The 13,113-nt window shown below is 45.2% G+C and overlaps 1 protein-coding gene across 8 annotated transcripts in view; it reads right to left on the bottom strand.

Moving 5' to 3' along the window:
- Nucleotides 1-13,113, bottom strand: part of Smarca2 (SWI/SNF related, matrix associated, actin dependent regulator of chromatin, subfamily a, member 2) — a 166,382-nt gene that overhangs the window by 12,874 nt on the left and 140,395 nt on the right. For 4 of the 8 annotated variants that reach the window (XM_021627514.2, XM_021627530.2, XM_021627539.2 and 1 more), the window contains exons 28-29: nt 11,821-12,038; nt 4,188-4,241 (exon numbers count right to left, since the gene is read on the bottom strand). In XM_021627514.2, the coding sequence (XP_021483189.1) occupies nt 4,188-4,241; nt 11,821-12,038 (272 nt within the window). The remainder of the gene's footprint in view (nt 1-4,187; nt 4,242-11,820; nt 12,039-13,113) is intronic. The other 4 variants (XM_021627548.2, XM_060387936.1, XM_060387925.1 and 1 more) reach the window with 1 other exon arrangement.

Here is a 13,113-nt window from a genome sequence, read left to right as displayed (position 1 = left end):
CCTTCTGAGTATTCTGTCCTTTGATCCTGGACAATGTCTTGTCTTCTGTGTGGTGAAAAAGCTTCAAGGCTTTTTGGATGATTTGTCACACAAACCTTCTAGAAGCAAACAGAGCCCAATGTTTCTCTACCTGAGGAGCCCAAGGCCCAGATGTGGTTTTGGTTTAATTGTGGGTGGGTCATGGCAGGTCCCTGAGGGCCTTTTCCTGCAATGGGCATTTTGCTAAGTTCTGGAGTGAGGCCGATTCTTCTCATGAATATAAAAATATATATATCTGCTCTCTTCAATATTGCTTTTTTTTTTTTCCCCCAAAATGTTCATGGAACAGTGTTTGAAGACAGTGTCATTCCTATAAAAGGATACAATTTGCTACTTACAGTGGGGGTTCCTTCCTCTTTCTGAGGACTCATTCATGTAGGTGCTGCCTTGGAGCTGGGGAAGAAGGGAAGGGAGATAGGGCCAGAGTAACACTGGAAACTAGGGAAGGCTGTCTGTCTTGGTTTGCTTTCTATTGCTGTGACAGACAGAACACCATGGTCAAAAGCAACTTGGGAAGGAAGGGAAGGGTTTATTTCACCTTACACCTCTCTGGTCTCAGTGAGGGAAAGCCACAGCAGGAACTGAAGCAGAGGCCATGGAGAAATACTTCTTACTGGCTTGCTCAGCATGCTATCGTATACACTCCTGAGTCACTTGCCCAGAGGCTGAGCTACCCATAGCCGCCTGGACCTTCCCACATCAATCACTAACCAATGTCCCCCAAGCTTGCCTGCAAGCCACATTCCAAGTCTCAGAAAGCAGGTGGACTAAGTGTGTTTGCCCACCTACCTTCCGTAGGTGGGTATAAGTGGCTGAGTACTAAGTGCCAAGCCACCAGGAGTCATAGCAGCCTGCCCCAGCGACACTTACATCAGAGGCACCTTTAACGAGGGTGAAGACAGACACTAGAACCCACATCTACCTGCACACATTCTGGCTGCAGTACCAGAGCTCTAACTCAGCATTCCTCAGAGAGTGTGACACAGCACACCAACCTATGGGGCTACAAACGACAGTGTTTCCTGGAAAGAGGGTTCACTAAATAAAAGCGTTCTGGGAAACACTGGGCTGAGAAGACTACACAGCAATGTCCCCCCCCCCCACATATATATACAATTCTCCAGCTAGACTGGCTATCTCTAAGAGGGCCTTTAGAAGACTGTAGGAGGTACTTTCTCCGACACAAAACCTCATCAGCTATTCCACAAGACAAACTTGGCAGCGCTGTGTGAGATCCAGAGCAGGAGACAGAGAATGAGAACTAGAACATGAATGCTGTCTAAATGCATCCACCAAGCCGCAACACTGTTCCAAGGTAATTCTTCTGGAATCTGACTGAAGCCTCTAAATGCAAAGCTGCCTGGGCATGAGAGCCATTCTGGCAGCCTTCCTTCTCCATTTAAAGAAATATAATGCCTGATCCCATGGACGCTAAAAATAGGTTTTGTCTAAAACAATTTGTTAGCTGGTTCTGAAAGAGCAGTCAATACTAATGACATAATCACGACATCAAGGGCTGTTAACAGCCACGGAGAGAACTTAGGTTTCCTGATGTGGAGTCTGTGGAAACGTGTATGCACGCTGCCCCTTGCTTACCCCACTTCCCTTCTACCTGCATTCCGATACACAGCACAGAGCCTTCACTCACCGCTCAGAAAAGCAGATTCGGTCTGCCCATGTCCATCAGGCATTCTGAGCATGTGTTCCACCATTTTCCTCCCCACTGCCACTTCCCTATCAGAAGGATGTCTCGGATTTCACCTAGCAAAACCCCTTTGCCTCATTCTAACTCAACACCCCTCTACCACGCCTCATTCACTCCCAACATGAACACGTGACGTGGCCTATAGTCCTCGTTTGGCTCTTCTTTCCTCACAGCACGGCTGGCTCCTTCTGCGGGCAGCATCCATTCCCATAGCAGACCCCACACATTGGTCACTGCACCCTCTCAGCAAAAACTCAGCTGCGTCCTCAACACTGGACACCCGCAGGAGAGACAGTCAACTGTGAGGACTCACAAACGCTGTCTTAGAGATGTGAGTTCTTGAAGACCACACTTCACCTTGGTGATCACAGCTCTCCGGGTCTGCTCGGCTGCTTCACCCGGTGGGCTGGCTCCACTTTCTTTGGACAGGGTAGGGTAGCTGTACAGGGACACGTGGCCTCTGGATACAGTCTGTTTACTCATGCTTCTGTCCATAGGTGCTCACGACCACACTACTGCATACTCAGGGTTTATACACCCTCACCGCCCACACTCACCCCGACCCAATCCCTGTGACCCCCACCCAATCCCGTGTCACCCACAAGCCAACTGAGACTTTCCTGTTTGGGCCCTCCTTCCACCTTGCTCACCAGGTGCCTCCACTACCTGCTTACATAACTCCATCTAACAGCGGACAAGGCAATCTCTTTTACTTTTTTTTTTTTTCTCTCTCTCTCTCTCTTTTCTACTTTCAATACTTACACAGAGACTGACACAGAAAATGCTGGGCTTTTGAACAGCAGGAAAGGATTTTTGAGCAATTTCTCTGAAGGAGAGGTTAACTTATCGCCACACAGCTCTGAACATCACACAGCTCAGGCTTAGAGGAAAAAGAAGCGGTGGGGGGTGGGGGGGTGGGGAGGGGGAGGAGGCAATACAGGAATACACCAGTTCCAAAGAGCCCACAGGGAAGCAAGTGCCAAACTTTCTCCAACCTCCGCAAATGACCATTTAAACTGTACTTAGAGGAAATGGATTTACCTAGGTCCTAACTGCATTCGGTTATATTCTCTACCCTCAGAAAGCCCAAGCATGACATGAGGGGTTTGCAGTAACCTTTAAAGTCATTAATCCACTTTTTCATGGCCAAGTGCTTGCTTTGATGGAGGAGATGGGGAGGAGCAGAGGGAAAGGGAACTCAGACCCAAGCCTGCTTTAGGAGGCAGGTGTTTTGGCCCCACTTTGCCATTTAGACCATCAGGCTCCTTTTCAGTCCACACAAGTCACTCTATTATGTAAACAGCCCGATCTTACAGAGTCAGTGTTGTTTCAAGTCCGCCTGAATCCTTTCTCCTGATGATAGAAACAGTGCATAATTGCCAGCGCTCAGCAGGCACTGTGGTGTGTGTGCTTTCTAGGATTGGACACTGCTTACTGAGAACAGCCAATCTTGTCCAAGTTTTTATTTCTACAGACATGTATTTAAGGCCTTCTATAAAAAAAAAAAAAAAAGGCTACAGGTTGAGATCTGTTCATTCTGAAATTCAGGGTAGAACCTCAGTTCTCTTCCTTCTGGCCCTAGATTAGATGCTGCATTGCTTGGGTTAGGGCTAGGGGGTTAGACAACATTACTGGATCATTTGACAAAACTGGGAGACGGGAGGCAAAAGCACTGCAGTGATCCTTTCAACAACGCAGCTTGATGGCAAGAGAGGGAAAGCACGCTCCACTCCGTATACAGGTAATGCTTATCTTGGCATTGTACCCATCCATCTCCCATCAGGCAACACCATGCCAGTCTGGCATCTCGAGGAGAGGACTGCTTCTGGTTTTCCCCCAGCTGGGGCAGAGACACATGAAAGTTAGACAGAATGCTGGGGAGGAGCGTAGGACTCACCGTGACAGAAGGCACACCCTGAAATCCAGCCCAGCACACACTCAGGAATAAATGCAAGAAGCAGCTACCCCCACCCCCACCAACTGCAGCCAACTCCGGGATGAACAGGCACCCAACGTGATGTCATACACATCGGGGGCTCCTCCTCCATTGCTTGGCATCAAGCTTCAACACCTGGGCAGCACACAGTTACAAGGTCCACAGGACACATAGTAGGATGAGGCTCAGGAGGGGGCAGAGGCGGCAGAGACCTACCTCTGAGGTGCTGCAGGCTGGACAGGCTTCCAGGTGGCTCCTGCCACCTTTGTTAAGACATGCATGCACAGGCGGGCTCTTCTAGCACACCGCACAGACAACCTCAAAAGCATGGCAGGGGGCTTAAGGGTGTGTGTAACCTGCAAACCCATTCCAAGGAGAGGCAACTGGGGACAGGGGAGTGGTGACTATATAAATTTGTTTCCAAAGACCAAGTCTACGTATCGGCTTGCTCCGTGTACCGAAGGATACCTGTATTTAGAGACATGGGAATACAAGGCAGATCCTGACCTGTTTCCTTCTATATCCAACTGAGAATTACAGGGCACCTTCTCCACGTTACACCTGTGGTAGAGTAGAGAGAACACTAGAGTCAGAAGACCTGTGTCCTCCTCCCAGCCCAGCTCCTGCTTCTCAGGCTGGGTGACCTGGAGCAATTAATGTCACTCTCTGAGAGTCAGCCTGGCTGAGAAGATCATTCTACAGTGACGCACATTTCTGTAAAATGCTGGTGGGGGTCACAGCTTCCTAACTATCTCTGGGCCCTACCTGCAGTCTCCTAGCTAGCTCCCCTGCCCCATTTCCCTCCACACATGTCCCATTTATGGTTTCAAAAGCGGTGGAGAATGAGAAGCCATGTTAAGGGCATGTACGGTCTTTAGAAGGAAGGTGACTTTAATCTTATCTGGCCCCTCATTTGTACACTGGGGATACTTACCAAGACAGCTCCTGACTATGAACCAGACAAGCTGTTTTTGTCACAGCACCCACCATATATGAACAGATCCTGTTCGTTTCTGGTCACCCACAAAACTCTCCTTCCCAGACATACTGTTTTCAGCAGATCACTGGTAAGCGCCCTTGACTGGGAATGAATCTGAGCCACTATCTGAGGATTATGTGACAATTTTGGACACTGACACATAGGCGACCTTTTGTGTCAAGGCAGAGGAAGGGCAATCAGGTTAACCATCCAGATTATGCTCTACCCCAAACCAGCAATCTGTCTCTCCTGCGGCAAACCCGGTCTAGCCACTTCTGGGCCTCTGCGTGGTCACTGCCTGCTTGGCCCAGAGGAGGAGCAGCAGATACCATACAGTGGAGGTATGAAGGTGCATGCAAAAATCCAGATATACAGCATTAACCAGAATGACTAAACACCAAGGGAGAGTGGGAAGGGCCAGGCTAGAAAACAAGACTGTAAAGTTGCTAGGTTCAGAACATGGAAACCTACTTTTCCTAAGCCAGAGGTCTGGAAACTCTTGAGGAACAGGAAGATAAGATCAGATATTTGCCTTAGCAAGAAGGTAAGACCGGATGGGACGGGCAGCTTGGCTCCCACCCAAGCAGCCACTGTTCCGGGGCAGGGGTTCTAGGGTCTCATGGAGACTATGTGATGATGCAGGAGGATTGCCTTGGAGACCTGGGGGTGGGCGGGACTTTAGAAGTGAGGTGTGGAAGGCAGAGACTTCTACTGTTTTATATTTGGGGCCTCTGGCTGATGATGTTGATACAGACGCCAAAGCAGACCAGGTCCGTTCAAAAGGGCTAGCAGCGGCAGAGGGACGGATGAACACCACCCTGAGCATTTTGTAAAATACACTGTAACTAATTCAGAGAAAAGATAGGCCCAGTTCTATGACCTGAGGCCAACAGAGGCTGCAATCTAACAGAGGTGCAGGTGCTAAGCAAAGGAGATTCTAACAGAAAAAATTCCAGTCGTTCTGATATGGGCCAGGAACCTGACTGGCTTGGGGAAAAATATAAAAGCCCAGACCACAATGGATGCTTATGTATGCCAAAGATTTGGGTTTGGAGGTGTACTTTATAGGCCTGTTTCGAAAGGCAGTAGCTTGACACTGTGAGCCATCCCCTGGATAGAAGCCTTGAGGGTGGTGAACAGCAGTCTCTGACCCAGGAGATACCATAGTGAATTTTTAAGAGCTCTGGGAGGGAAAACCTTGGAAGAAAACAACACCCTTCTGGAGAACAGACTGGTTAAATGTGGGTCTTCAAATAGTGGCTTGGCCCAGCCTGAAATAAGGAATGCTACCAATTACTTTCTAGTGCATGTAGGGATTAAATAAGGACAATTGTGATTGGTTTTAAAACATGCCATATCCTTTAAAAAAAAAAAAGTGCTGTAACATAAAGAAATACTGACCCCCCCAAAAAAAAGAAGCATTGTACTGACATTTCTTAAAAAACAAAAACAAAAACAAAAAACAAAACAAAAACAAAAAAACAAACAACAAAAAAACCCAACAACAACAAAACCAAATATCAGTGTATTCCGGTATAGTAAGGCTCTCATGACCCCACTTTCCCCAACTTCCTTATTCTGTGTTGGCAGCAGGGTACTGCCCCCTTCCTGCATGGCACAGAGCAGAGGAGGCGGGAGAGCGACCAGGACTGAGGACCCTATGGCTAGATTTAGTGGTGCATCGCTGGAACTGAAAACAGCAGAGGGAATATTTCCAGGATGGGTAAATGATTTCCCCAATGCCAACAGCACTACATTCAGATCAAGTGGAAGCCTGTGCCATCCTTCAAGGTATCGCACTAAGGGCTTATTAGAATTGGAAGGGTGGGCGCCATGCAGTCCAGGGAGGCAGGGGATCCAGCTGCCGCTCCTGCCATGCCTTCTGCCCTGAACAGTAGCACTGTAGCCACTGGGCAGACTAGCCAAACAAGCGCCTGCCTTCCCCACTGCTTCTTGTCATCCTCAGGGCTGGACCCTGTGCAGACAGACGGTCTCGTCGGATGTACCTTCCAGGCGTCCATCTTCAAACCACAGATACAGCGAACAAGAGAGGTTTAAAGATATCAATGTATAAGTGCATATTCTGCTTCCAGATTCTTGGGAGTTTTCCTTCGCTTTGATTTTTTGTTGTTATTGTTGTTTGTTTTTTTGGAGAGAGGGTCTCGTTATGCTGCCCAGCCTGTCTCAAACTGGACATCTTCGTGCCTCAGCTGCCCAGCGCTGGCTGAGATGTGTGCACGCCACACAGCACTGCTTCCAAATTCTTCAGGAATGAGAGCACAAATTTTAAAAGTAAGGTATAATAAACAAAGAAGCAGAAGCTCCTGATAGGAGTTGATTTTTTTGTAAGTACATATCAAGGGGCTTCAAATGAGTTCAAGTGACCAGCTGTAGACTAATTATATTCTGAAAGAGTGTAGATTGTGTCTGCCGACAATGCCTAGGAAATCACAGACAGTGGAAATGGAGGCAGAGGCTGAAGAGCGGTAAATATCCCTGTTTTGAGATGAGAAATGAAACCTGATAGTGGCAGGCTTCCTGTTGACCCTCGTCGAGGACTTAGACTAAATTACCCAGAGGCCAGGGGGCTACTTAGCAAAGACAAATAACATCATTAAGTACTAGCAGGGGGTGTCTCTGAAAAAGCCATGGCAAGCAGGCTAACCTCATTTCACTTTTTCAGCAGAGTTTCTAGGTTGATAGATGGGAAAGGGCTACAAACATAATGTACTTGGTTTTAGTCTTTTTGATAACCTTGAGAAGGGACAGGTAACTTTGGGTAACGTGATAGCTTGGCCACACGAGTTCAACGACACTTAACCAACTTCAAGGAGTACTGGTCAATATATTCATATCAACCCACACTGACGGCCAGGGCATGTCACAGAGCCCCGTACTGGTTCCTTTACAAACTACTTCTGAAATAGTTTGTAATGACAAATGACACATCTTAGGCTTTGTAAAACCTCAGGAAGCAAATACCTGTTTAAAGATTAAGGAATGAGTAAGGTCAGTGATGAGAACAAATGCTGCAATCTGGAGCTATACTGAGCTACGGAACTTCGGAATATGATGGCTGTACAGCGGGAATGCTTACTTAGCTCAGGGCTAACCTTGGCAGCTTTCAAGAAAGGACATGCATGGTGTACGTCATGTGTCCAATATCAGCTGGCTCTGTGTCAAGGATGTGGGAGAATGCTTAGTGACGCTGGAGCCACACGCACAGAACTCTGGTGTCCAGAATAAGCAAGCAAATGAGCCCTTATCCTCAGAGGGCAGTGGGAAGTCTTGGGAGGATGTTTCAAAAGGGCAGTGCAAGAGTAGATTGTGCCTAAGGAGAAGTCTAAGTGTCACTCAGAGAACAAAGGTGGACACTTCTACCCAAAGAAGGTGGCCCTAGGCTGGATATGCCAGCTTATAGCTATTTTTAAAGGACATTTCCTGAAATGAGACTGGATTCATTCTCTGACAGGTTTGTAAAATAAATAGGTAAAACTCAATGGACAGGATTTTAACATGAGATAAGAGAACAACCATGTCGAAGGCAATCCTGCAGCGTCAAGACATTCTTCTCGAAACCATGCCCTGATGTGGGATCTGAATCCGCAGGTGGGAGGACTTCTTGTCACCAGTGCTGGTGCACCCGAGTCACCGGACACCAGACCAGGCAGAGCCAATGCCCAGAACTTCTGGCTTTATGGACACCTCTAGGAACCCTTCACCCTGTTAACTGGAGGCCGCTTCCTGAGACCTGGAAGAGTACCCTTCCATCTTATGATGATTTAAAAAGGTACAGGTACAACAGAGGAGGAATAGGGTGTCTCAGGTTAAATATTCTAGAAGGTGAGACCGAAGATGAAAGCCTTTAAAAGCAAGCAGAAGACAAAGCATGTTGTTCACTAAGTCAAAATAAAGGATGACTTGAGATAAAGTTTTCTATCGGGAGAAACAACATGATAGGCCCTAGCAGCCACAGCCCCCCCACTACCAAACAGCCTTCCATTCCTGAATCACATGAAGTCACATCTTTAAACTGTCATAGAAAAGAAGCCAATAAATAGATGCTTAAATTATCTTGTCTTTACAGAAATATCAAGCCACCTCTGTCCCAGAATGATGCAAGGACTTTTGAGCAACTGCTCCTGAGAGCTAACTTTTCTTAGATATCTATTAAATATAGATGGAGGTCTCATTAATAAACTGCCCAGCTACGTGGCCATTGGAACCCTAACACTGAATGGGTGTGTTAGCACAGGTGGCATTTCTTTGGGTAGGCTGAGTTACTGTATCAATAACTGACTCCAACGCTGGAGAAACCTCAACACAGCAAGATGTACATTTTTCCAGTAGTGTTTTTCCAAAACGAACCAAAAATAAGACAGTATCTAATTAAGGACCTCCTAATTTGAGTGCCTCCTACTTGAGAACCAAGTTTGGTAAGAGAAATCCAAAACAGAAATAGAGTGCACTGCTTTTTCTGGAGGACCACTAACATGAAATATACACGAAACATGCAGGGGTGGGAAATTTAGCACATCATCTCCAGAAAGTACCTAAAAAGGCAGGAATGAACAAAATGAGTCTTAGGAGGGTGCTTTTTAAGTACTCAATAAGCAAATAAATAAAGCCAGGAAATGAGGAAGGACCACTCAATATCCGCATGCTGAAATATTTAAATATCTTTTGCCTACACTATGACTAATGACATGCTCAATAGTCAGTTCCGGTGAAACTGCATTTTCTGTTTCTGGATCTAAAACCATGGAAACCAAGGACACTTTCTTCATAGTGCTCAGAGGTCTCTTCACCTGCTTGATTAACTGCAAACAGTCTCAAAGTTTGATTATTAATCATTAAACTATTCAAAGAATCTGGGGTTATATTAACTACCCAGGACAACAATGCCACAGTCTGAGGCAGGTGCCCGGGGGGGGAGGGGGTCAGAGAAGTTAAGAGTCCTCCCAGCTAAGTGAACACCAGAGTCAAGATTCAAGGAGCTGAGGCTGGGATGGGAAGGAGCTTGTGCTGTGAGCCCCTGGGCTCTGCTTCCCCAGGCAAGGCATAAAGGAGTTGCAGTTCACACAGCTCCGTATTTGGGAATGGGCTCTAAGGAAGTCCATTGTAGTTATGTACACCAGGATGACACAAACGCAGACAATGTAAATAAGCTAGGCAAAGCCCATCACCAAGGCGCAACTCATATCCCATACTGGTGGTAGAGACGGCATAGTGACAGACTGCTGGGACCACCTGTGAGCGACAGGTGAAGAGACCAGCCATTTCTTCCCTCCTGCTGAGCAACCCCTGGGAGAAAGTCTGACAGAATGCTGCCAGGTTTTTAAGTTTTTCCAAAGTGGGAGTCAAGAAACAGAAACATTATAAATCTGACCCCCCCCCCAAAGATATAAAGCCAGATAAAACAATGTACTCGCAACTTGAGACCCACTGGGCGCTGACCCGGACAGCTGATTAAGGAAGAAGAAATAACAGCTACTCTCCAAAGGCCCAGCTTTTAATCTCCACAGACTCTCTCAGAGCCCTCCTCAGACTCCAGCCGACCCAGACTGAATCAGCCAGCGATGCGATCATCAAAGGCCTGCCAAAGACTAGCACACACCTGGCCAGGGAAACAAACGCTACACTCTCCTGACTCAAAGAAAAAAACAAAACAAAACAAAAAACCCAAAAACACAGGCAGAGGTGCTTGCAGAGTGACACTATCTACCTTGCTGTAATTTCCTCACACCAGCAGCTGATCCCAGGTGTAATTACCCAGCCTCCTGCCCACAACAGGTGGAGCCGGGGTGAAGAGAAACTTCAGAGTCACTAATTCTTGGTATGCACACAAAAAAACGTTTTCGTGTTTACCCCAGGCCAAGCCAAGAGTTTACCCCAGGCCAAGCCAAGAGTTTCCCTCTCTGGAGTGTCAAACTCAGGGGAAGGAGGTGGCTGCCCTTTGTGGCTACTTTAAAACATTTAAAAGGATGTTCTTTTTGTGTGTGTCATCTTCTTTCAAAAAGAAAACACTACAACTAGTAAGCATGGGAGTTATGGGGCTTGATGGGTCGAGAGAGACAGGAAATCCTGAGCCCTTCAATGAACCTTTCTCTCTGCCTGTCCCCATCACTGTTTTTAGAAAACACCACATGGGTTAGAGAAGCTTAAGAGCAAAATTCCCAGTGGAAAGTTTTTGCTTTTTATGGTACTTAATCTTTCGAGCAATTTCTTCCTGCCTGATATGTAATACATCAAAGCTACGAGGAAAAACCCAAGTCACAATTTAGCTGTTCGTGTTCAATTCAGCCGCTGTCCAGAAAAACAGGAGTTCCTGGTGAAAGATCATGGTCTCTAACAACCGACTTCTATGATCGTGCAGTTTAGAGAGTAGAAATATCTGCTTCCTATCTGCTTTCCACGGAAACAAGAGATGGCTTTCAAAGGGGAATATCATTGTATCAAGTGAAGACATTATTGCATCAAAAGGAAATCAAAGCAAGTGACCAAAATCAACGAACTCTAATGCAGTCTACTAGTTAACTAGTATAGATTTATCTGACATAAGTGCCTTTGCCTCAGTTTCCAAATAATCTTTCATTCGTTTAAAGTGGTCTTATCTGTCCAGCACCTCCTCCTTATTGGTCACACCCAGAAAGTCCATGAACAAGGGGTGAATTTGCTGAACTATGCACATACAGTAGTAACCCGGGACCAAAGCTCGTAGGAATGCTCAAAAAAAATCCAAGCTTTAGAAGGAGGAAAGCAAAAATAATTCTGTGGAAATGTCTAGTTTTAAATGGTCTTTAACATAAAAGATTAACCTTAAATATACCTGCAATCCTTTTTATCTAATGAGTCAACCTCAAAAAATTAATTTCATCCCATCATCCCAACGCCTCTATCACCGGAGCCCCTGAAGAACCCTTCTCCGGTTTAAAGTTCTTTAAAAACTTGTCTAATCTCATTTTCCATCAATTTAAACAATACACAGAGAATGATCAACAAGATCGTAGTAGTGGCCATTTTACAAGGATATAAGGCAGCTCTCACCTTCCAAAACAAAGCCATAAAATGAAAATTAGAAATAGCTCCATAGTCCAAGTGCATAACTTAATTAAGTCCTACCACTCCAGGACTTGGAGGAAAGGAGGCAGCCACACTCACCTATCTTTGTAGTTTATCACAGTATCAATGATGGCATTCATCTGCTTGGTTAACTTTGGAGGATTTGGTGACAGTTTCTCAGCTGGAGGGCGGCCTCTTCTTTTCTTTGCTTTTTCCACATCTTCCTTTACAGGATCTTTATCTACATTTCTTCGTCTTTTTCGTTTCTTAAGCCGTACTTCCTCTTCCATTTCTTCCAAATTGCCGTCTTCGATGGCCTATAAACCAGAAACAAAGGAAAAAAATTCAAGTAAGGAAAATAACCAAGACAAACATATCCGAGCCTTTATAATAAATTATATATATATAAACATGTTTCTTGAATAACTAGGATAAAGAGAAGCAAAGTAAAACTAAAAGTCAACAGTCATCAATGAAAAAAGAAGAAAAAGCCACCATATTGGATTAAATCCATCTTTAACCTAAGTCTATATTGTAAGGCCTAAAACACTGATAATAGTGACAGATGTTAAAGCATCTATACATTTAAGTGCTTAAAAAAATGACTGAATCCATATAAAATTTATCTCAATATAAGCAAGCTGCTCTAAAGGTCTCATTACTCTAAGGATGGTAACGATAAACAAAAAGCAGGGGCGAGTGAAGGAAACAGAATAATCCCCTAAAACCACATCTATGCAGTCACACAGACTCTGGCCTTTCCTTAAAGATTTTACATCAATGTATTCATGATTCACGACATAGATCAACAATTCCATCCAGATTTTTGCTCTAACGTAGAAATCGGCAAACAAGGAACAGGAGGGGAAGTATGAAGCCACATTCCTTGGGAGACAAAATGAAATCACCCCAGAGAGAGAGAGAACACACACACTCACAAACAGCAAAACACTTTTTTTTTCCAATTACCTGAAAACGCTTGCTTTAAACCAGAGCCAGCAGCACTAATGCAGAGAGATAATAAAGTAGCTATAAAAACAGCCAGGTATGAAGGAGACCTGTTCAGAAAAGGCTACAAGATCCATGTGACAGGACCCACAAGTTCAAACTTTTCTTTTTTTTTTTTTTTTCCAGGTAGGTCTCTAAACTTATACAAAAAATTAAGAGGGGAACAAAAAAGAAAAAAGAAAGAACAGAAATGAAAAAAAACCAAACAGACAAAAGAAAATCTGTCCATGGAAAAGAAATTTTCTTCAACAACAAAAATCTTAAAATTACATTTTTAAGATTGCTTTCTCACACAAATAAGTGGTGCTGCTATTTGTTCCACAGTCTCTCAATATTGCCTCCAGTATGTAAATGCTAATCAATCCTCCCCTTGCTGAAAAGAGC

This window comes from Meriones unguiculatus, chromosome 1, assembly GCF_030254825.1.
Source record: "Meriones unguiculatus strain TT.TT164.6M chromosome 1, Bangor_MerUng_6.1, whole genome shotgun sequence".
In the NCBI taxonomy this organism is placed as follows: Eukaryota; Metazoa; Chordata; class Mammalia; order Rodentia; family Muridae; genus Meriones; species Meriones unguiculatus.
This window is presented reverse-complemented; position numbering and strand designations above follow the sequence as displayed.